The sequence below is a fragment of the Pristis pectinata genome, chromosome 27 (assembly GCF_009764475.1).
Source record: "Pristis pectinata isolate sPriPec2 chromosome 27, sPriPec2.1.pri, whole genome shotgun sequence".
Taxonomy (NCBI): domain Eukaryota; kingdom Metazoa; phylum Chordata; class Chondrichthyes; order Rhinopristiformes; family Pristidae; genus Pristis; species Pristis pectinata.
In genome coordinates this window covers 22,738,139-22,763,874 of record NC_067431.1, presented here as the reverse complement: position 1 = coordinate 22,763,874, position 25,736 = coordinate 22,738,139, and the positions used below count along the sequence as shown (strand labels likewise).

General features: G+C 41.3%; 1 protein-coding gene across 1 annotated transcript in view; it reads right to left on the bottom strand.

The window, feature by feature from the left end:
• Positions 1 to 25,736, bottom strand: part of LOC127583633 (cell adhesion molecule DSCAML1) — a 506,127-nt gene that overhangs the window by 468,870 nt on the left and 11,521 nt on the right. Inside the window, 1 exon segment of the mRNA XM_052039813.1 lies at positions 25,042 to 25,188. Coding sequence (XP_051895773.1) covers positions 25,042 to 25,144 — 103 coding nt within the window. The 5' untranslated portion in view covers positions 25,145 to 25,188.

Below are 25,736 nucleotides of genomic sequence, written 5' to 3'. Positions count from 1 at the left end.
GACATTGATGAGACCGCACCTGGAGTATTGTGTGAAGTTCTGGTCACTGTACTATTGGAAAGATGTGATTAAGCTAATAACGGTGCAGCAAAGATTCACAAGGGTATTGCAAGGACTGGAGGGCTTGAACTACAAGAGGAGACTAGGACTGTTTTTCCTGGAGTGAAGGAAGCTGAAGTGTGACCTTATAGAGGTTTATAAAATCATGAAGGGCATAAATAAGGTGGATAGTCACAGTCATAGGGGAGTCTAGAACATGGGTTTAAGGAGAGAGAGGAAAAATTTAAAGGGGACATAAGGGGCAGGTTTTTCCACACAGAGGGTGGTGGGTGTATGGAATCAGCTATCAGAAGAAGTCGTAGAGGCGGGTACGATTACAATATTTAAAACTCATTTCAACAGGTTCATGGATAGGAAAGGTTTAGAGGGACATGGGTCCAATGCAGGTAAATGGAACGAGTTCAGGTAGGCATCTTGGTTGGCAGGGACGAGTTGGGCCAAAGGGCCTGTTTCTGCGCTGTCTAACTCTTTAACTCTATGACTCTATCTGTGGATAAACCTCAGAGATACTCAGATGTAAAGCATTTGGGATGTCCTAAATCTATTTCTTGCTTTTATAAATAGAAGTCTCTCTTTCTCTCTGTTGATGTGACATATTGTATTGGCATTATTATAAAAGAAATAATGTGCATGGGATTAGAGGAACTCACTCCAGCTGATGAACGAGGACTGGTTGCAATTTCTGAGTCTTTTCACATTAATTGCACTGAGCTAAATTGTCTGGAGTTGAAAAGCAAGAGATGACTGCCTAGAAATTCAATCACATAATACAACTAAAAATTGATTTTTTTCTACAGATAAATGTGATAATAACTATTTTTTGAGCAGCTTTGCATCACTGTGGAAATACAACTGGGCATTTCCTAGCGTGCTTTGCGCCTCTGCCTCAGCGTGGGTTAGAGGGGTCTGTCAAAGTTTGCTGGAGTACTGGCCCTCTACACAGGAGCTCGCAGCTCAGAAACAGATTAGGGACAGGCAACCCTTTAAACCCTGGGAGAACAAAAGAGAGAGAGAGATACAAGAATGAGTGATAGCTGGAGAGGGAAAGGGGATGGGCAAGAGAGTGAGTGAGAAAGCAGAAATAACAAAAGTGAGAGATAACAGAGAGAAAATGACAGCAAGCTAGCAGGTGAGGAGAGAGAGATAACAGGAGGAAGATAGCAAAAGAGAGAGAGAAAGAGAGGGGCAAAGGAGATAATGAGGGAGAGCTAAGAAAGGGATAGTGAGAAAGAGATAGCAGAGGGAGAGGTTGCAGGAGGAGACAGCACAAGGGAGACAGCGAGGGGAGGAAGGGGGGAGAGGGGAAGGGGAGGGGGGAGACGGAGCAGATCAGGAAGAATAAAAATCATGCTTCTGCACTGCTTTCTAATAATATGTTGCCATTCCACAGAAATGGTGTTCACACTCTGAAATTGTGGTGCAAAAGCAAAACCCCTCGAAAAAAAACACAGCTGTTCCTATTGAGTTAACCATAGCACACAGGATTAGCCTTGTACAGATTATCAACACTATCACAGTGATAGTTCATTAATCATTGAGATTTTTAGTTGCAAAACAGCCAGTCATCTGACTACATACATGTTTAATGCACCTTGTATAATGTATAATAAATGGAGTACCATGGATCTAGCTGAGAGAAGGGATTTTTTTTAAAAAAAGGGAAATGGTAGCAGATGTACAAGTGTGAATGCACAACCTGGAATGTCATTAAACCAATTACAGTTTGATTACACCTCAATAGTTAAGAGGGGTGCTGTTTCCACACTCACACCCAAGCTTCCCCCCCGCCCACCTTCCTACCTAATGCACCTGCCTGTTTGGGATTAAGTTTCTGGCCATAAGGTGGGCTAATGATGACTTTGATTATGATGAGTAATAACAACTCACATTTATATAACCCCCTCTAACATAAAAATTCCAAGATGCTTCACTGGAGTGGAGTCAGCCAACAGCTGGCACTGGACAACATCTGCAGCTACCAGGTCTGTTGAATAAATGCTTAGTCAAAAGTGAGAGATTTTGAGCATCCTTGAGTGAGAGAGCAAAAGAGAGAGATAATAAGAGAAAAAGCAAGCAAATGAGAAAAAGAGACCAAGAGAAAAAACAGAGAGAAAAAAGTGAGATTAAGAGAAAAAGAGGATCAGTGATATCGAGAGAGAGTCAGACCTAGAAAGGGAGAGAAGATTAAAGGAGTTGTGGAGCTCAGAGTTTAGGCAGCTGAAGATGTAGTCCCAGCAAGAGGGTTGGGTGGTAAGTAAATTTTAGAATGACTAAGAGGTGATAACCGAGAAACAAAACCCTCAGAGGGTTCAATACTGAGGAAGTTACAGACATAGGGAAAGATGCCATGGAGGCATTTGTAAACAACAGGGAAGTTTAATTATTAAGACCACTTGACTGCAAGGGCAAAGAGAAGCCACTATGGGCTAACTCCGTTATGAGGAGAAAGAGTGAGTGTAGTCCCTCTCAGCTGGACAATGGAACAGACAAAATAGTATTGTACAAAACAAAATATCAAAATCTTTTGGGTGCCTGGGGCTTGTAGGTAAACACATTCCAATCACTAATGTCGCAACTGAGCTGGATTGTTATAGTGTGTGCAAGCATCTACAGCCTATAACATGCACCCATCCCTCTAGTTCACTAGAGCACAATACCACAGTGCTCAGTTGGTCAAGATTTCTGTCAGCGGATGAAACCTGAGCAATTCTCTGATTACTTATAAAATAAAGCAGAAGAAGAAAACATTCCAATACTTCTGAATGAATCTGGGGCAGTGATGGGGGGGAGAGAAGGTAAGTCATTGATTTTGATCTTTATTTTTTTAGCAGATAGAGACGAGTTTGCTGTTTGGAGTCATGTGTGGGAAGGTTGGGTGGAGCAGGTTATTGGGATCTCAGGTTAGTGTAGCAACATATTCCCCCCAGTGGCCTTGCCAATGTAATAGCTGGTGCCACACTCTATTATTAAATCCCTGCCAGAGTGACTGCTTTGGTGCTGTGTTGGAACTCCCATCACTAAGTATAGATAATGACTTAACTTCAAGCCGCTACGCTACCGTGCCGCCCTATTCAAGAATGTACCAAGAGGTGTGGGCCGTGCCTTCTCTCCATATCATAGTCAGTATTTATCTCTCAACCAACAAATAAATGTTGGACATTTATTTCATTGTTCTTCTGTGAGAACCTGCAGTGAGCAAATTAGACAGACCTGGTTTCCCAGATGACAACAGTGGTTACATTTCAAAGGCACTTAATTATCTTATAAGGACTTGGGCAACAAATAATACAAACTCTTTCTTTGAAAGCTCCTTTCTTGACCTTGGGCCCTGCTCTTTGGAAACAATGAATGCATCCACACAGATATGAAGTGGTACATACGTTTACAATGCACCACCTCTCTCTCTCTCTGATCTTGTAATAAAGACAGCTCTCATCAACCAGCCTTTCTAAAATACCATCTCCTTATTTTAGGATCCTACAGGTTCTTACCTATGTCTAAAACTACATATTGCCCAAGGCTGGCTTTCAGGGACATGTTTAAAAACACATCAAAATCACAGGATTGGAATCATCTTTAATATTCTTAGTCTTCATAAATGCAATTTAGAAGATAGAGAAATTAAGCTTTTCAATTTTCCAAACATTAATTTCATAATTGCCTGTTCTTGAATGAAATAGATAACAAGGTTTAAACAAGGTTGCGGATGTGCAGCAGATATGACACACAATGTCAATTTGCCCTTCAATTTCATACAATGTTCATATTCCCCGAATTGAAATGTTTAAAGATTGTCAACAATACCTCACAGGAAAACAAATCCCAGACCTTCTGAATAGCTCACCTTCTCAATGGACTGACCTACTTGATAACAAATTATTTAGGCATATTTAAATGGGGAGAAAAAGAAAAAATTAGAGGTTTCTAAATCATGAAGGTTTTTAGAATAGAAAGGAAGGCCCTTTCACAACTTAGGATGTTTCAAAGGGCATTCTGGCCAATGAAGTACTTTTTACGTATGGTCAAATGTTATATAGCGGGAAGCCCATAGCAAGCTTGCACAAACTGCAAAGGTGATCTGTTTTAGTGATGTTGAAGGATAAACACAGAGAATAATGTGTTTACAACAAAATAGTAACATTGGATCTTGTCTAAGAGAGGAAATGAGGACTTGGTTTAACATCTCACCTGTAAGACCACACACCCAACAGTGTAGCGTTCCCTTAATAAGGAACTGAGAGTTCTATATGGGTGGGGTATCAATAGAATATTGGCCAGAGAAACAAAGGATTGCAGATGCTGGAATCTAGTTGAAAAACACAATGATGCTGGAGGAACTCAGCAGGTCAGGCAGCATCCATGGAGAGAAGCAGGCGGTCAACGTTTTGGGTCAGGACCCTTCTTCAGGACTGAGAATATTGGCTTAACTGCTTTTTGTGATACATAGCTACTGAATGAATGGAACCTACCAGCTTCTAGCTCAGAGCTGAGAGTGTTACCACTGAACCACAGCTGACATAACACCAAGAGAGCCTTGGGGAAGATGAGGAGAACATGTTTTTTTTAAACTTAACAAGTGATCATGATCTGGAATGGACAGATGTTAGATGCATGTTTTCAAAAGGAACTGGATGTAACATAAAAAGATAAAAAAAATACTGGATAAGGAGCAGAAAAGAGCAAATGATCTTCTGAGCTTCATGATTCTAGGGTTGCTGCTATTCATTGCTTTTCCTAGTGACCTTATTGCAAAGTGTAGTCAGGGGTTAAAAGAGTTAGTGATCGTCAACTACATGTCATACAGCATAATGGAAATACAGGATTAAGTACAAGAAAGACCATGAAGAAGGCAGGTGGAATAAAATAAGTAAGTGAGAGCTAAGTGAGGGAGTAACAGGACAGGTACTGAACACTGCTGGATTATTTCCGTGGTGTGACACTGGGTCTTTTCCAGTACCTTGTATATATTATTAAAGGATTAGTCTTCATCACCCCAGCTGTGCTCTGGCAATCAGCCAGATCACCAATTGCTAAAGCTGACTTTACACAATGAAAAAAAGGAGACTTATTCAATTCACGAAGACTCCAGCTGAGCCTGCATTCAAATATAGCAAAGGGAAGGATGCATTTTATCCCAACTTCCAGTTTTGATTCCAGAAATGTAGAAAGGATCACAGTATCGGTTTTCTCTGGCTTTGGGTATTGTTTTAAAGACCAAGATTGACCCAAGTCTGTGATTCACAGTCTACATTATCTTCTCTTGTTGTTCTAGTGGGGAAATGTACATGCCTAGAAATTGGATTTCACCCTTGTCTGCAACACAAAACTGTTATGGCTTTCAGTGTTATTTCCCAGTTAGTTTCCCCACGCAAGATCACAAAGTTCACAAAAAAGACGTTCAAAATGGCTTCAGGCTGGACTGGAACCTGCATGACTCCCAACAGGGACACACTCAGTTGAATGCAGCTTCCGACAATTCACTGCACTTGCATCAGCCCTCTCAAGGCGCATGGCCCACGACAACCAATAACGCACACTGTGGTTGTCATGGAGGAGAGAGAGAGACAGCAGAGGAGAGTGAGAAAGCCGCTGGATATAGTGCGGAGACATCAGATAAATGCCTGTGTGCCACGGAGGAGGACAGGACCCCAACCAGGGCTACCCCTGGAAGAGCCTGCAGGAAGTGTCTCTGGGGGTGAAAATCCCTAATCTTTCAGGTAATGCAGATATAAATTTGATGTCCTCAACAGATAAGACAGACCTGTACAACACTGAAAACAGTTGCAGTGAAACATTTCTGTAACTGGCTCAAAAATGCATTCATTGATGTGTTATGATCACTACAGGCAGCTCTCCCCACCATCGAGGACATCTACAAGAGGTAATGTCTCAGGAAGGCGACTTCCATTATCAAGGATCCACTTCATCTGAGTCATGCCCTATTCTCGATGCTGCCATCAGGCAGGAGGTACTGGAGCCTGAAGACCCACACCTCAAGGGTCAACAACAGCTTCTTCCCTACTGCCATCAGGTTCTTGAACCAACCTGAAAAACCCTAATTCTACCTCGGACTATATTTCCCTCAACTTGCACGAATGCCATTATGTTTATTTTTGTTTATTCTGTCGTGTAAGTTATGTATAATTTATGTTAATTGAAGTTCATGTAATTTACGTTTGACATGTTTGTAATGTACTGTGTTGCTGCTGCAAAAAGCTAATTTTCATGGCATTTATACCCTCAGTATGTACGCCCGTGACAATAAACTTGAACATGAAAGGTAGTTCTGTAATGCAGGGATTATGGAATAAAGGCAGAAAATGCTGGAAACACTCAGCAGCTCAGGCCGTGTCTGTCGAAAGAGAAGCAGAGTTAACGTTTCAGCTTGAAGACCCTTTACTCAGACACGAAGCATTAGTCATGTTTCTCTTTAACACACAGTGCATGGCACAGTGGCACAGTTACTCAAGCTGCTGCCTCACAGCTCCAGCTGGTTCAGTCCTCCTGTGCTGTCTGTGTGGAGTTTGGACATTCTCGCTGTGACCACATGGGTTTCCTCCCAGTGCTCCAGCTTTCTTCCTCATCCCAAAGACATGCAGGTTTGTAGTCAACTGGCCACTGTGAGATGCCCCTGGTGTGTAAGTGAGTGGTAGGATCTGGGGGGTACAATGGAAACATGGAGAAAATAAAATGGAATTAGTGCAAATGGGTGTGAGATGGTCGACATGGACTCAGTACACTGAAGGGCCCATTTCTGTCTGCATGACTCTCTGTGAAACGTCACTTGACCTGCTGAGTGTTTCCAGCATTTTGAGTTGTTACTTCAGATTTCCAGCATGATCGTTGTGTAGGGAAGTTTCCATAACCACAGCCACCCACCCATTTCCCCTTCCCCCCTCCTCCCCACCCACACATATCCCAATGATCAACTCACCCCCATCTACACACCAGAACCTCAATGAGCATCAGAGGAAGGATTCAACTCAATGATAACCCCCAATTACCATAAGCAGACAATGAAATATGTCACCAGGAAATTCATCTCCTTATTTTTGGGTGGGATTTTCATCTTCTCTTGCACTTTTCCTCTTCTCACCCAATGTTAAACTTCTCCAATGATTCAACATCGATTTTCATACTCACTGAACTGAAAACAGCAGTTCTCATTGAGTCACACAACAACCAGGTTTTACTAACCCCATTCCCCCTGAAAATGTCCTTATTTAAAGGCCCAACGTTCAAATTGTATTCTCTGTCCTCACTGAGATCTGTGACCTTCTATGACCTCAAGTATATCCACACATCTGTCTTGACTGCTTTGCCCATGGGAGTCAGGTTCACAGTCACATTACACTCAGCTTTTTCATAGCCTCAGGATCATTCCAGGCTACTGCAGTCGATCTCTGGCACATCTCACAATTTGGTGCTCACCGCTGTATTGAAAAGATAGCCGAAATCTCATACTTCATCTACTCTTCCTTCAACCCACAGGACATGTGCCCACTTTACAAACTTCCCCAAAACACAGGTGATCAGAGTCTGCCCGTATTTCCTTCCAGAGACCTCCCTGGCAACTTCCTGCCAGGAATATCTGGCTGTATCAGTGACCTTGAGAGTAACTTTGGTCTCTTCTAGAGACTATGCCTTCTGTGTGCCCTGTTTTCCACCAGCCTGTTCAGGTCCCTATGGACTCACCCACCAACCTCCCTCCCTTCAATGCAGCATTCATTCATTCAATGGCCACACTCCGCTGTACAGTGGTATTTCATTTTAAGAGCTGGCTGCAAGGATTGCACCTGCTGTGTTACATTTTAACAACTGAGAGATCTTGCAAAACATCAATAGGGAACCTGGCTGAAATCAACAACATCAGTTCCACTGCAACTATGTACAGAGAAACCAAAAGAAATGGCATGGACTAATTTCCAGGCCAACATTTTTTAGTGGGGGTTAATTTTAACAAAAGCATCACTTACATTTAAAGCATAGGGTTACTGCTGCCTTTAAAACATTAGAGTGGTGATTCTCATAGCCAAGTGTGATAATAGCGCAATTGAGACTGTTCTGCCCATCTTTTCTGTGCACACCAGATAAGACCACTGAGAGGTGACCTAATAAAAATGATGAAAGCTTTTGACAGAGTAGATACAGGGAATGTTCCCATGTGGGCAAGAGCATTACTAAAGGTCATCAGAATAAGATAGCCACTGAGAAATCCAATAGGAAATTCAGAAGAAACATCCAAAGTGCAGTAAGAATATGGAACTCTCTTGTACAGGGAGCAATGAAGCAAATGGTATTGATGTATTCAAGGGGAGGCTGGACAAGCATTGAGGGAGAGAGGACAGAGGGTTCCATTGATAGGTTTAGAAGAGGGAGGATGGGAAGAAGCTTGACTGAAGCAGAAATGCTGTCATGGGTGCTTTCTGCACCTTTCATCCTGTGTAATCTTATGCAATCCGATAAAATGCAGCTTCTGAGTTAAAGAGAAAGAAAATACCTAAGGCTTAATCAGCCTTGGGACTCTTCAATTTAAATGAAGTTTATCACAAGCAGAACATTGTACTTTTCTGAACAATTACCCTCAGCTAATACATGACATCAGGACATAAAAAACAGCAGGAGAACATGCCTGCTCTGATAGTCAGTAAGATTATGGCTGACCCGCTATGTCAGCACCACTTTCCTGAGCTATCACTATATCCCTGGCTTCATATAATATCCAAAAATCTATCCATTTCAGTCTTGAATATATTCAGCAACTTAGCCTCCATGGTAGAGAATTCCAAAAATTCATCACCTTCTGGGTGAAGACATTTCTTTTCATCTCTGCTCTGAAAGGCCAACCCTTTACTTTGAGACAGTGACCCCAATTCCACACAACTCTGCCAGTGCAAACACTGACTCGGCATTTGCCCTGTCAAGCATGTAAGAGTTTTGTACCTGTCAATGAGAACACCTCTCATTCTTCCAAACTCGGGGAATATAGACCCAGTCAGCTCAGTCACTCTTCATACAATCACCATCCCAGAAATCCTCTATTGCAAATCCACCCTTCCTCCAATAGGGTGACGAGACTTATACATAATATTGCAGATGCATTCTCACCAGTGCTCAATATAATTGGAGTAAGGCATCTCTACCTTTGCACTCAATTCCTGTTTCAATAAAGGACAATATAAGATTTGCCTCCCTAATTGCTTGCAGTACCTGCACGTTAACCTTCAGTGATTGGTGTACAAGGTCACCCAGATCCTTTCAAACACCAAAATGTTTCAAATTCTCACTATGTAAAATTATTCCAGCTTTTTTATTTTTCTACCAAATTGGATGACCTCACACTTCTCCACAATATATTCCATTTGCCTTATACTTGCCTCTTCACTTCACCTTTCTACATCATCCCAAAGCCTCCTTACAACCCACACTGCCAGCTAGTTTTGTATCAGTAGCAAACTTGGATACATTACACCTGATTCCCCCATCCAAATTATTGTTATAGATTGTGAACAATTGAGGCTACAGCACTGATCCCTATAGCACCCCACCAGTCACAGCCTCCCAATCAAAAACAACCCATTTGTTTGAACTCTCTGTTTGGCACCTAATCAAAGATGTTCTCAAGGTTCAATAGCACCACATCAACTGATTCACCCTTACCTGTTCTTCTGGTTACAACTGCAAAACTCTCTTACATTGGATCTATCAAACACTTTCATAAATTCATGTTGACTCTGCCCAACTCTGTTATTATTTGCTAAGGTTCCTGTTATGAATTCCTTAATAGATTCCAGCATTTTCCCAACTACTAACATAAAGCTAACTGGTCCATCGTTCTGTATTTTCTCCCTTAGTCCTTTCTTAAATAGTACGGTTACATTTGCTTCTGTATAGTCTGTGGAAACAATTCTAGTGTCTACGGAATTTTAGATGACAGCCAGTGTGTCCACTACCTATACAGCTACCTTATTCAAGACCCGAGGATCCAGGTCATCAAGTCCTGGGGATTTATTGCCTTCAGTCCCTTTAATTTTATCGATACTATTTTCTTTTTATGAATCCTAATTTCATTCATTTCTTCATTCACACTAGACCCATTGTTTTCCATTATTTCCAAGAGATCTTCTCTGTCTTCTCACACAAAGAAAGACACAAAATACTCATTTAGCTTCTCTGCCATTTCCTTATCCCCTAATACAGGTTCCCAGTTCATAACAGACTCACTTTAACTTCAGCTATTTTTTCCCTTTTTACATATCTATAGAAAATTTTGCAGTCTTTTTAATTTTCTTTATCATCTACTTTCAAATTATTCCTTCCCTTTCTTTATCAATACCTTGGTCCTCCTTTGCTGAATTCTGAAATTTTCCCAATTTTCAGTCTTATTCATTTTTTGACAACAATACAAGCATTTTCCATTAATCCAATAGTATCTTTAGTTTCTTTAAAGCCATGACTGCACCACTTTTCCATTTGTTACTTAACTTGAAGGAAGATACATGCTACCTGTTGCCTATTTACTGACATACCCTCTAAAGCAGTTTCCCAACTTACTTTAGCCAATACACAACTCATGCCTTGGTCATTTGCTTCAAATTTAAGACTCTGATTTCTGATTGAACAAAAGCACTTCCAAATTTTAGATTAAGTTCTGTCATATTATGTTCACAGTTCCCCACAGGACTCTTAGTTACCAGATCATCAAATAACCTTTTCTCATTATGGAATACTAGTTCAAAAATAGCCTGATGCCTTCTTTCTTCTATGTCACTGATTCCCACATGACCATGACAACTGGATCTCCCCCCTTCAAGTTCCTCTCCAGTACCATGGTGGTGTCCTTAGCTAGGGTCGGGGGCAAGCAACACAACCTTCAGGAATCATGCTTGTGACTGCAGACACCCATATCTCTACCCCTAACTCTATTGTTGCTTATTACCACTACCTTCCTTTCCACTCACCCATGTACTGTGGTCATCCACCCTCAGTCTCTCCTCCCACCTACACAGGCTGCAAGAACCTCATACCAGTTGGAAAAGTACAAGGACTGAGGCTCCATCAATGGAATCCTATAACTTCCTCACATATCCACACCCTTTTGACCCTCTGGACTGACTAATTATACAGTATTTAATCTGAGGGATGCGACCACTTTTTTGAAAATGTATCCAGACAACTTTCCCCTTCCCTGGTACATCACGTGTCCAAATCTCAGACTCTAGTTCTTCAGCTCTGAGCTCGAACTTCAGATCTGGTCACCATGGATTCCAATGGCTTCTAACTCCAGTATTCAACAGCTGTAACACATCACAGCTCTGCTATGATTATCTTAAAAAGCTTTATTTATTTAACTCAATCAATTAGTTTAGTCCTGTCACTGGTTGCTGGAACCTCACCAGTCCCTTATCCACCAAAACCAAACTCCGTAAACAGAAGATATGTGTGAAAAACATGGCATTTATTTGGGCCCACAGACTTGTTCTCCCACTATTTTTGAGTCATCTCACTTTGAATAGTAAATACTCTAATTTTTCACTGCATTATGGAAGTCTCTTCTAATGGGAGAATGCAGCAGAATTAAAGAGCACGTGGCTGTACAGCTTTTTGTATGTAGCTCCAGAATTAAGAAGCATGCCATCCATGATCTTTTGACCACTTACACAGAAACAGACCTCTATACATATTTCATACCCACTAATAAATCCAGTAAAGATTTCAGGAGATACTCTTTCACTCAAAGAGTGGCAGGAATATAGAACTCACCACTGCCAGTTGTAATTGTGATCACGAGTATAGACTATTTAAGGAGATTATGAATAACACATGAGGGAGAAAGGTATTAAAATGTTATACTGGGAGGGGGTGCACAAGAACATAACTTCCTCACATAGCCACACTCTTTTGACCCTCTGGACTGACTAATTATACAGTATTTAATCTGAGGGAATCTTTTTCAGAACATAAACACTGAAAGAGTATAAAAATTGTTGACCTCTTTCTGTGCTGTAAGTTCTGTGCAAACCTACAAGAATGGCTGAAAAGTTAATGGCAGATAAGCTTCACAGGTTTAGAATATATGGGATTTGATGCTGACCTGGTTGGAACCATAATCTTTCTTTAGCCATTCACTTGGATGAAACAAGCATGAAGAATATTATAAAGAAAGCGCTAAGTGAATCACAATATTAAGAATTACTAAGGGAAAGGACAATAGGCTCAATAAGCACATCCACCTTTAATGGATTCATCCTACTTACCAGCTTTCTCACCATATGCCTAAATCCCTGCTCTCTCTGGAATCTATCTAATTATTTCCAGAATCCATTGATCCTCTCTGCTTCAATAATCTTCCCCAGCAATGCATTCTTCATCCCCTTTGGGTGAAAAGGTTACACCTGGCTTACTCTATCCTTGCTAATTCTATATTTTCTTTAATCTTGTACCTCTGTTTTTCACAAACCTTGTCCCCACCAGCAGCTCACCGAGATTAACTGTGTCAATCCCTTAATAATGTTGAAATGATCAAATTAACTGGAAAGTGTACACTTCACATGCAATTAATTATTTTAATTAATTACTGTTGTGTTGGGTAAAGATGTGGTCATTCTACATATAGCAGGATCGTACTAACAGCAAGGAAATTAATGATTAGTTAACTAATAGACTAGGTGACCGTCTTGCAGAACGCCTGTGCTCTGTCTGCAATGGCCACCTTGAGCTTTCAATTGCAATCCCCCTCCCCATTCCCACACTGACCTGTCTGTCCTCGGCCTTCCCCACTGCCACAGTGAGGCTCAATGCAAACTAGAAGAACAACTGGGGAACCTAGGGAGAACTTATCAATGGTCTGAACATTGAATTTACCAGTTTCAGGTAACCCACACTCTGTGTGCTCCTTTCCCACACCTACTGGTGAACCTAGATTCTCTCTCCCGGTGTTCACTATTTCCATTCTCCACCCTCCCCCATTTACCTAGATCCATCACCTCCCCCATGTAGTTTCATATGCCCATTAGCCACCTGAGTTTCTTCTCCCTTGACCTACCCTTCCTGTCCCCTACCCCATCTGGTTCCACATGCCCATCATCCCTCAATCATCTGGTTCCACCTATCACCTTCCATCCTCTGCCTCTACCTTCCCTCCCCCTCCCTTCCCCCCACCTGGCTCCATCTGGCCACCATCCTCCACCATATTTAGTTCCACCTATCACCTCCACCCGCTGTCTCTCCCCACCCTCTCACCACTTTATACTGGCTACCTTCCCTCTACATTTCTCGGTCCTGATGCAGTCTTGACCGAAAGCATTGACCATCCCTTTGTTTCCATAGATGCTGCTTGACCTGCCGAGTCCCTCCAGCAGTTTGTTTTTTGCTTAACAGTTAGTTAATTGGTGCTGTTGTTGGTTGGGATAGAAGCTTGACCACAATACCAAGAGGTGCTCTTGTTCAAAAGACATCCATTTTTCTCGGGAGGTGAACTATTTCTTTCAGTTATGCATCCTTCAGTAGGATTCACCTCAATCTGAAAGGTGTGAGTTCAAGTCCCTCTCTAGAGACTTAAGTACAAATGTTTACACTGAGATTCCAATGCTGTGCTGAGAGAGTGCTGCACTGTCAAAACTACCATCTATTGAATGAGCTGTAAAAAATGAGGTCTAATCTGCTCTCTCAGATGAACATAAAAAGATTTCTATGGCACTATTTCAAAGAAGGGTAGGAAAATTATACCCAGTGATCTCGCCAACAGTTAATCTTCATCCAATATTACTAAAAACAATGATCTAGTCATTATCACAATGTGGTGCATGGCAGATGGTCATGTGAAAATTCCTTGTTGTGTTTACTACATTACAATAGTGACTATTCATCAAAAGTAATGCATAGACCATAAAATGCTTTGAAACCCTCCACGATAGTGAAAGATGCTATATAAATACAAAGCACCATGTCTTGTAACAATTAAGTGTAGTTAAAAACACAATCTTCCTTATTTTAATTGACATACAGCTGGAGGAAGAGGCTGATAGCAAAACAGGCCATCAACAGATTGTAACTATGGAGCTGAGAACAAGGAAGAATCCAAAAAGATGCCATTAGGCTGAGAGGCAGGTGAAAGGAAGAATGATCAGCAATGCAAACATTTAAACTAAGCAGAGTTTGCAAAGGATTCAGAGGACAAATAGGAAAAAATAATATTCTGTTACACACATATTTACCAAGTAGCATTCAGGCTGAAGTACGGATTCCCAACTAAGCTGCTAATTTGTAGTTTCCATGTAAACCAACCAATTACCAACCAACCTTGCTTAGAAATATATCTCCATTCTTTCATCACTGCTGGGTCTAAATAGAGTCATAGAGAATACAGCAGGTAAACAGGCCCTTTGGCCCAAATCATCCATGCCGACCTAAACTACTCCCAATCCTGGAACTCCGATAGAACAACATTGTGAGAAAACCTCCACCAGAAGGACTACATCAGTTAAAAAAAACAGCTCACTACCTTCTTAGGGGCAATTGGGGATGAATAATTACTGCTAAGCTTGCTAGCGACCTGACAATTAACAAAATTTAAAAAATAATAATTGATACTCGTTCCACCCCACATCAGTCCACTGCATCTTCCAGACACTCAACAAGTTTATGGACAGTGCTAATAAATATGTGGCAAAAGAATGGTTCTTGAAAACAGCCCTTTCCCCACAGAAATGAATTTTGCCATGGTACACACTTGACCTACAACATCAACTGGCTGTTACTTACAAAGTAATTATGTTTCATTTAAGTCACATCTGAGATGTTTTAGAAGCTTTCCAATACCCTGCAGGTGAATGCACCTTGTGAGATCTTATTGGTGTCCAGGAACTAGGGCAGCCTGGATCTCTGGTTTGAGCTGCATTAACTGATCTCCTCCAAAGCACTTAAGAAGGCAGTCCTAAGAAAAAGGGGGTGGGGGTGGGGGGGGGGGGAGAGAGAGAGAGAGAGAGAGAGAAAGGAAGAAAGGGGGAAAGAGAAGCAAGAGAAGAAGAAAGAGAGGAAAAAGAGAGAAAACATTTGCATCTACAGAGAACCTTCAGAGAATCTACAGAGGACCTTCAGAGAACCTTCAGAGAACCTTCAGAGAATCTACAGAGAACCTTCCTTGATTTCAAAATATTGCAAAACTCCTTACAGCTAATTAATTTTCATAGCAAGTTTTGTAATGAAAGAAACACAGCAACAAGTTTGCACTGAGCAACCTTGCAAAAGTAGCAACGTGTTAATGACCAGATGGTCTGTTTCAGTGATGTTCACTGAGCAGTAACTATTAGCCAGGACACCAAGAAGAATTGCCATACTCTGGTGTTTTGGGTTCCTTTTTTCTCCCCAAGAGGCCACAGTTTTACAATTCATTCAGAAGGCAGAACCGGCCAACAGGGCAGCACTGCCCTCAATACGGTTCCAGAGTGTTAGTCTAAATTTTGTGTTGAAGTCTCTGCACGTACTGATCAGCTGCTTATGATTTAATAGGTTTATGTATGCAGAAAATTCGACACCCTTTATTCTGAAGCTACAGCCCTACTTCCAGATTCTCTCACAAGGGGAAATATTCACCCACCATCTACTCTATCAAGCCCCCTCATAATCTTACATATTTCAATAAGATCCCCCTCATAATCTTACATATTTCAATAAGATCACCTCTCATTCTTCTACTCCAAAGTATAAAACAGTACAGGCCCAATCTGTTGAATTTTTCTTCATAAGACTCTTAGCAATCAACCTAATGAACCTTCTCTGAACTGCCTTTGATGCAAGTGTATCCCTAATTATATAAGGAGACCAAAGCTGCCCAGGTGTCATCTCCCCAGCACTTTGCATACTTGTGGTCAGACTTCTACACATTTACACTCTATCCCGTTTACAATAGAGAGTGTTCCATTCGCCTTCCCAATTACTTGTTGTATCTGCACGGTAACTTTCTGTATTCCACATACACAGAGACTCAGAGTGCAGCAGTAAACCTCACATTTCCCCACATTACAATCCATCTGCCAAATTTTGTCCACTCACTTAACTTATCTATATCTTTGCACTCTGCTCACAACTTGCTTTCTTGACCATCTTTTTACACTCAGTAAATCTGGCTACAATTCACTCAATCTCTTGACCTGAAGCTTTAATATCCATTATGCACAGCCGATGCCTGGTACTACCCTACCTGGCTTGATCTGCCCATCATCCTTCACCCCTCCTCAGAAACCAATCTCCCACTGGCCCCTATCTCACCACTCCCCCTTTCCTCTTTACACTGACTACCTTCCACTCTTAGTCCTGATGCAAGGTTTCAACCCAAAACATCGACAATTCCTTTTCCTTCACAGATGCTGCTCGATGCACTGAGTTCCTCCAGCAGATTCTTTGTTGCTGCAGATACCTAGCAATGATCCCAATGACATCCCACTGCTTTTATTAGGTAAAAGTTTCATCTGTCTTGGATCAAATGAAAGTAAATTGAGTTGAGATACAGATTATTCACAGGAATGTCAGAACAGGTCTGATGGCCTGTTGAATTCCTGCAGTATGCCATTCAGCAGATGCAATGCATGCATATTCTGGTACCTTATGCAGTTGGTCACCCATCCCCTCCTCCACTTCATAATGCTATTGGTGCAGGAATTTCAGCTGGTTCCCTGTGGCAAGGGTGTTTGTCACAAAACAAAATGATACATACAATTCTAATAAGATAAGTTATCTTTATCAGTCACAGGTACATCGAAACACACAGTGAAATGTATCTTTTGCGTTGAACGTTCTGGGGGCAGCCCGCAAGTATCACCACGCTTCCGGCGCCAACATAGCATGCCCACAACTTCCTAGCCTGTATGTCTTTGGAATGTGGGAGGAAACCAGAGCACCCAGAGGAAACCCACACAGACACGGGGAGAATGTACAAACTCCTTACAGACAGCAGCAGGAATTGAACCTGGGTCGCTGGCACTGTAATAGCATTATGCTAACCGCTACACTACCATCTTGACAATCCCAGGAAAACAGTCACTGAGTCTGGAAGTGATGTCAGGATGCTGCCTGGATTAGAGAGTATGAGCTACAAGGAGAGGTTGAACAAACTTGGATTGTTTCTCTGGAGCGTCAGAAGCTGAGGGGAGACCTGATAGAGTTTATAAAATTATGAGAGTCTTTCTCCCAGGGCAGAAATGCCAGTTACTAGAGGACATAGCTTTAAGGTGTGGGGAGATGTGCAGGGTAAGTTTTGTTTTACATAGATAGTGGTAAGTGCCTGAAACATGCTGCCAGGGGTGGTGGTGGAAGCAGACACAATAGTGGCATTTAAGACACATTTAGACAGGCTTATGAACAAGCAGGGAATGGAGGGATGTGGATCGTACGCAGGCAGATAGGTTCAGTTTAATTTGGCATCGTGGTCAGCACAGACATTGTGGGCCGAAGGGCCTGTTCCTGTGCTGCACTGTTCTATGTTCTATAATGTGGTTAGTTTGTGATTCCTCATATATAAAGGAACCACTTTCAATAATTTTTCAAAAATATAGGTTAACAAATGTGCCCACAGCAGAGGAAAATGAAGTCACTCTTTTTAGATTGACTCTTGAGAACTGTGAGCCAATCAAAATCCATTTTCACAATGTGACTGCCTCACAGACTGCCACCATGTTCTCCAGCTCACTGTAATCATCGCCATGGGTGGTCCTCTGGTAATACTTTAGTTTTCAAATCATTACAGGATTCGAAAGGTTACATGCATCAAAAAAAATGTCAGAACTGTAATGCTTCTGGACACCCTGCATGTTTTCTACAAATTAATCATTAAATTAAATTTGGCGAATGTGTAAAAAATCTAAGCACAAATGTTATTCTGCTGACAGTTGATTGCAAAGGTTGCTTTACAGAAGGAAATTCTTTACATTAGTTAACACTCCTTTCTTAATGCCCCATTCCACACACCCATGCTCAAAGCAAGAAACAGTCAGATATTCTAACCCCAGGCCCTCACTGACGTGAAATTTCAAAGGTGCTTCATTCAAATTATTAGTCATTCTAATTTTCTTATGTATTACCTTCCCAATGTTATTTACGTCACTGATTCTAAAAAAAGTACCAAAAATGGTAAGTACTGGGATCAGATGGTTTTTGTTCTGTAATCAGAAAGGACGTGGTTGTTCTGAGTTGTATCGGTCTTCTGAGACACATTTCTCACTTTCCCACAGTCTCTGTCTTTCAGACACACCTTGCAGACAATTTGTATCAGAACTGTCAACGACATGAAAATAAGGCAAACAATGAGAGATAATTCCCAGATAAACACGTAGAGTTGTGTTTATTTTTGAGGAAGATGCACGTTAATTTAGGTTCCATTTTTCAACCAAACAGCTGAGATACATTTCAAATGAGAAAGCCTAATCTTACCGATGATCATTGGTAACAAATGGGAGAGGGCCCATTTTGTGACCTTTCATACTGGGAGGAAGTTCAAACTGGAAAGCTAATTGCTTCAAAATCAGATCACATCACCCTGCCATTGTGTGTGCAAGCTGATTTGTTTCAAAGAAAACTAAAATGTGAAAGAAAATCAGGGACCTAAGTCCACAATTTCCCTTCTACATGTGCCAATGCACAGTGGTGAAGCACAGGATGGAAAGATTGCTCAGTGTGTGGCCTGTCCAGCAGCACTTGATGTGTTGGACCTTGTTTCATATACCCTTCAATTCCTGAGCAACAAAGCCTTCAATCCCCTGGACCCTAAACTCTCCACTCCCACACCTCTCCATTGTTAAGATGTTCCTTAGGTTCCATGACCAGCTTTTAGTCCCTACCTCAATAACTTCTTGTGTTCAATTTTGTTTTGTGAAATGCCTTGGATCCTTCCACTACTTAAAGCAAGTTGTTGCAGGCTGTATCTCCTCACAACCAATACACTACAATGGCGGATAAGTTTTGATGCAGGGTCTCAGACCTGAAACACTAATTCTGTTTCTCTATCCACAGACGCTGCCTGACCCGCTGAGCGTTTCCAGCATTTTCTGGTTTTATTTCAGATTTCCAGCATCTGCAGTATTTTTTTGATTTCCACCACAATTTTGTTTGCAGATACCAGGGGTCTTCTTATGAGCCAGTGAAGAATAGAGACAAAGAAAGAAAAGTGTGGTTAAAAAAAGCCTTCAGTGAAAGCAGAGGTAAATGTACCTATCAATCTTTATTCATTCATGCGCCGTGCTGGTGAGAGTAAACTGAAGCAGAACCATGAGGTGAAGGAGCTCCTACTGTTTGCTGCAGCAGTGCTGGACCATTCAAGAGAGTGCCTAAGAGTCAACCACATTGGAGTCATCTACATACCAAACTGGGAAAGGATGGCTGATTTTGTTCCCCAACACAGATCAGTGAACCAGAAGGGAGTTACAAAAATCCAAAGGTCTTATTATCATCAATAACGGCAGTAGCTTTTTATTCAAGATGTATATTATTAACTGAATTTAGATCTCCACCTAACATGGTGGGACTTAAATTTGTCGAGTCATGGAAACATGTCCTTTGGCCCATCAAGTCTGCACTGATCATCAGGCACTCGTCACTCCAAGTCAGTTGAAACTTCTGGATGGCCAGTCTACTGATGTAACCACTGGGCTACTATACTGCTGGTTGCATTAGGAACTAATAAAATTAATGGCATTCTCATTACTTCTTAATGCAAAAGCAGAATACAAAACTGCAGGACTCTCAAGGGTTAAAGGAAGAGCCAAAACAAGAGCGTTAGGAATAACAGATCATCGAGCACAAGGTCTCAGCGCCAGTAAGTGCAAGTTGTAACCTGCCTTTCTTTAATGACTGCTTTCTGGGTTCTTGCAAGTACCATTCTTCCAGGTTTGCAGGTAATTAATTAAGCAATAATGGACACACATGCCCAATGTCTTGCCAAAGTGAGAATAGGCCAGGCAACTGATAGACTTCACCTTTGGTCTTAGTCATTAATCATCCTGTCTGAGCTCAATGTGCTGAAACGTAAGCTCATAGATCATTACAGTGATATGGTTGGATCATAATGCTTTCTCATTTCCCTGACAGACTGTTCCAAGACTTTCCTCCCTATGCACAATCCCAACTGATTGAAGCAGCAGTGGGTGCAGTTCACATACATTTCAGCTCTTCCTCATTCCCTTAGGGACATCTGCTGAAATCTATATACTGTTTCCAGTTGAAAATTGGTCAATAACCACAAGGCACAGATTTTAGGTCACTGGCAAAACAACCAGAGGAGAGGTTAGAAATATAAAGGTGTCCCCAATGCAGTGTAATGGTCTGGGAGGCAATGACTGAACGGGAGCAGATTCAACAGCGACTCTTCAAAGGGGAATTGGAAGAAAGATACTTGATGGGGTGTTATGTTTGTTCTTCATCAAGAGACGAACTTCACATGGGTTTAACATCTGAACATTTTTATTAACCAACAACCAGAGTGGCTTGCTTTCCCTCTCTTTTTACAGCCACCTCCTGTTCCCCCATGTGACCCCTTGCATTGCCTACTGGGAACTGTAGTTCTTTATTATAACTACATAATAACACATAATAACACAAGGGGGTGGGAGGATGTGCTGGACTGTAGACAAAGAACAAGGAAGTGATACTAATTTGCCAGCGCTTTCACAGAGCCAGCACAGGCCTTCTGGGCCAAATGGTCACCACCTGAGATTCTTTAAACTCATCACCATGACAACATTCAATGAGAAATCAAGCTTCATATCCTCATATGAGTCTCTGCAGCCAATCAAATTTCATTACTTTGTGACTGAATCCAAAATCCCAGGTGTGTGATTGTAGTTTGTAGCTTTATTTATAGCACAGATGTAAAACTAATGTTTAATTCAATATTTGGTCCTGCTGTTGCATATCCTCGTTCTGGCAAGATCACAATAACACTCGAAGCTACAGATGTCTTTTTCCGACCATCCACTCTGCATCGTTGATACAGAATGGAACAACAAGCTGAAACAAAATAAAATGGCAGAAAGTGTTTATCATTTCTGTGGTTCTCTCTAGTCTTTAGGAGACCACAAAGATGTAAATTTAGAATCCCAAATTGAACCTGAAACCTTTTGAAATCAGAACACTTGTGATCAGTCTAAGCTCTGTTTTGCATACACCATATTTATACCCATTTACCATTTAGAATGAAGCATCTGGGCAAGAAACCTGGGCATTACATCTGTTGTATTATAAACTTTATGCATTCAATTTAAAAAAAAATTATCAGACAAACACTGGCCAGAATTTTCAGCTACAAATCTACACAATTGATGCAAAACCTGTTGTCATAATAGCATCGACTAGGTCTGCTCATGGTTTATCACTACTTCAAGCAGTGCTGATCCAGTAAAGGTGAGTGTGGCCCAATTGCTTACATGATACATTTGATCAACAGTCAGTGATCAAGGATGAGAGGTGCGTTAGACATGATATCCAATCAAAACCAGGCACAAAATGCGTTCACAATGTCATTATTGTACAGGCAGGCAATAGAGCAATACTGCATTGAGCATGCCTTATCCTCTGGAGTCACCAAACATGCTCCTTTATCTACAATGAAAGAAATTTCACACTTAGTGGATTGAAACCCAAGGCCACCAGTTGTCAAATGATTCAGAGTATTGAGATGGGTCCAATGAGGTTGTGTGGCATTTTTACAGCTTTGTGTCTGACAAGGGTGAAAGTCTATGTTAAATCCATTGCACTGAAATAGCCTTTATTCGATCAACCTATTCTTCCCATCACAGCACCAACAAGCAGACCATCCCAAATAATAACACCCACTGAGTGAAAGGTCACAGACTCAATGAAATATAATGTTTGCTTTGAAAGGGTCAGACATGTGGAAATAAGATACTGAAATCTTTTATAAGCAAAATAACCAAGTCTCATTCCAAACAAGTGCCACTTAACCTGTCAACTGTATCATGTTATAAACCCATGCAAGTATGAAAAGACTGTACCAGTGATCTGAATGTTAAATTCTTTTGTCGAGCAACATCAGTTTTAATGAGATACAAACATCCTTGTTAATCACATTTCTTCTAAAAGACAAAATCAACAGTTGCTCAGTCTATCTCCATTCCCAATCATAATATTGGTAGGGCAAAGAAAGAGGCCATTCAGTTCACTGAGTCTTTACTAACTCCTAGTGGGGCAATTTCCAGTCCATTTCCCCTACTCTATTCCCAGAACATTGCAACTCAATTTCCCATAAAACTGATCTCCAGAATATCCTGCAGACACAGTACTCAGACTTATAATTGATTGAGAGCCATGCTAAGAGGACACAGGATTCAAAGATCACCCACCAAATAAACAGAACCGTGCATGTAGATTAAAAGAGGCAAGAATAAGGTCGGACCGATGTCCCAGTAAAGAATAAAACATGAAGAACGAGATCAGTCCCCGTCACTGACTGGATTCATTAAACCAGATTAATGACAAGGTCTTCAAAGACAATAAATCCTTCAATAATTTTCTTGATGTTCCCATTTTTAGAATATAGACCAAAATACAAAACTTCAAAAAAATCTGATAAATAAACCTAGTTAAAAATAGAATTGCAATCCTCACATCCCTTACTTTTATCAATTAATGAGGTCCCAATTATTTAAGTGAATGGAATAATCCAGTCCCTAACTGTTTCGGTGCCTTCTGACTCTTCCCAAGCCCAATTTCCCCTCTTACTGATTTTTCATCATCTTTGACATGCCAGGAACCTTCCCAAATACCCTAATGTTCCATGTTGATGGTTTTATCCTTGAACTGGTATGAAATTGGAATAGAAGTTGATCTTGTGCGATGTTCAGTAACATATTGGGACAACACGATCTTCTACTAAAGCATGAATTCCTTCTAAACCTGTTTCTCTGACACTTGTCCACCTCACCCTCCCTTCCTGCAGCCCCATATAATGCAGCCCTCAACCGTCCAGGTGAATCGCACTGGTTCTCCATCTCTGACCATCCAAACCTACATCAAGCTCTTCCCAATATCTCCTCCACTATACTTCCAACCAGTTACCAAGTAAGTAGTTCCATCTCGGTTAAGCATCAAGTTAAAAGAGTTACATTACTTCGAGAGGGGATTGATTGCAATTAACAGCTGGTTATCAGCACCACTGGAATGTTACACACAAGGAGGTGTCTGGTCAGCTTGCAATGTACATTCTCCTGACTTGGTATTCATTTTTTGTTTCACAGGTTATGGCCCGGTGAAGCACCTTGAATTGTGTTGTCAAGGTGTGAGCAGCCATTGTCAGTGTGTGAGTGGCTACTGTCGGTGTGTGAGTGACCATCGTCAGGGTGTGAGTGGCCATTGTAAGTGTGTGAGTGGCCATCGTCAGGGTGTGAATGGCCATTGTTGGTGTGTGAGTGGCTACTGTCGGTGTGTGAGTGGCCATTGTCAGAGTGTGAGCAACCGGCCTCTTAGGGGCCAATCATGTGTCAATCCATAGGGACTATCTGACAATCAACAGGTCTGGGGCTCGCAGGCAAGGATGACTGAAGTATCATTACTCTCATTTAGTTAATGAGAGTCTCTACTGCTGCACTGCATAACGGACTGGTTTATCAGCAAGCAATTTGAAAAATCACTTAAGTAGAAAAACAGCTAAATCTCTTTGTTAAAAGGGGTTATTTAATTAAGCAGGTTTCACTACAGAAGAATTGGTTGAAGTGGTCTCCAAACCTTTAAACACCAAGGTTGAACAATACAAAGATAAGGTTCCCTTGGAGATCTAAAGTCCACCTGGGTGCAAGCCATCAAAATTGCACAGAATCCATGACCGCTGGACCAAAGGTTACGGCCATCAAAAGGCCCAATCATGTTGTGACATGATAATGCTTTCAGGGGGAAACAGAAATCTCTTGCAATTCTCACTTCAAAGCCACCTTTGTCTCCAGATCTATTGCAGTTGAAGGGAAAGGTGCAGCTAAACATGCACCTGGGTCACACTGCTCTTGGCTTCCTCCAGATGAGTTTGTTTTGTTTTCTACCTCGCCTTTTGGCATAAAGAACAAACACTCCGGAATGGAAGTGTTGAAGGCTGTTTGATACTTCCAGCCAGTCACCGAATAAAAATTTCCATCTTGTTTAAGTGTCAAGTTAAAAGAGTCATGTTACTTCAAGGGGGATTGATTGCACTTAACAGATGGATACATTGGAATTTTACACACAAGTAGTCTTTAATCACATTCCACCAAGTCAGGGAAAAAACACATTCTCTAAATGAAAATAGAGGAGCAAAATATGAGTTGATAATCATCTTCTTAAAGTGAGGTGCTACCAGTTGCCTTATCAGTGGATAGTGGCATCTGTATCTGAGTAATGGAACCTTACATCTCTTTGGGCTGTTTTCAGCAGCAAAATTATCCTCATCTGGCCCACATATATTCCAGTATAATTGTACCCAATCAACTTATATGCAACCAGTCTATGTGAGTTTTGTGTATGTACATGTTTCATTGCACGTAACCTTGTAAAGATCATAGCAACCCAAAGAGCAAAAGCAATGGAACTCTTATCGACAGAACAGACAAAGTTGACCACTGGTCAGGGTATAAGATTACATTCACCAAAGAGAAAGATGGAAAATTCTCATCTGAACAACACACAACTTCAGGCTGTGCAGTAATTCCACACAAAGTTAATCAGCTAAGCAATTTCTCGAGTCCTTCCAAAGACTAATCATCAGCCTAGTTCATAAGAAGATGCTAGAGATTTTCAAGTGCTGCATTTCACTGTTTCAGTAAAGCCCAGACATCATATAAATGAAATCAAATGAACAGGACGTAGTGTGTCCACACACATTTTGGGATATACGTTCAAGAAATAGATCATACTCAGATAATTGAATATCACATTGCCATGTCATCAGGCTCAGCTATTTGAGGTAACACAAGAGTAGCCCAAGGCATCTCTCTTTCTCAATTGTCCTACCTGGGATGATTGAGACTGTATCTCTTTCCCACGACACAACGCTAACATACTCCTGCACCGAAGGAGGAATGAGGCACTTGAAGACAGCCACGCTTCCACGCATTGACCTTTGATCCTCCACCCGTACGGTGTAGGGTTCCCTGAAAACTGAGAGAAAGTAACGAATGTAAATGGGAGTCCATGAACCACTCTTCATGTTATGAGGAATCAACTATAGTGCAAATCCCCTCATCACTAATTGATCCGGAAATCAAAAACAGAATTGAAAATAATTTTGATAGTGAGGTTATAAACATACATTTAGTTCCCAGAACTCAATCTGAACTCAAACCTGTACAATCAGTCAGGTACATATTAGTACAGTGTGTGAGGTGAATGAAATAGCATTCCAGATAATTGTATGTTCTCTGGGAAGGGGGGCATAGGGATATATTTTCGTGAGCTCTGATTGTGTGCATAATTGAGTGGGTAGTAAAGGGATTCCTTTCCCCGTCTTAGGCTTTCTTCTGTTCCTAACAGCAGAGATCCGAAAATACATCACAGAGCTACAGAAAGGTTAGAGTCATAGAGTATTACAGCATGGAAACAGGCCCTTCGGCCCAACTCATCCATGCCAACCAAGGTGCTCACTTTAGCTAATCCCATTTGCCCACATTTGTCCCATATTGCTCTAATCCTTTTCTATTCATGTACAG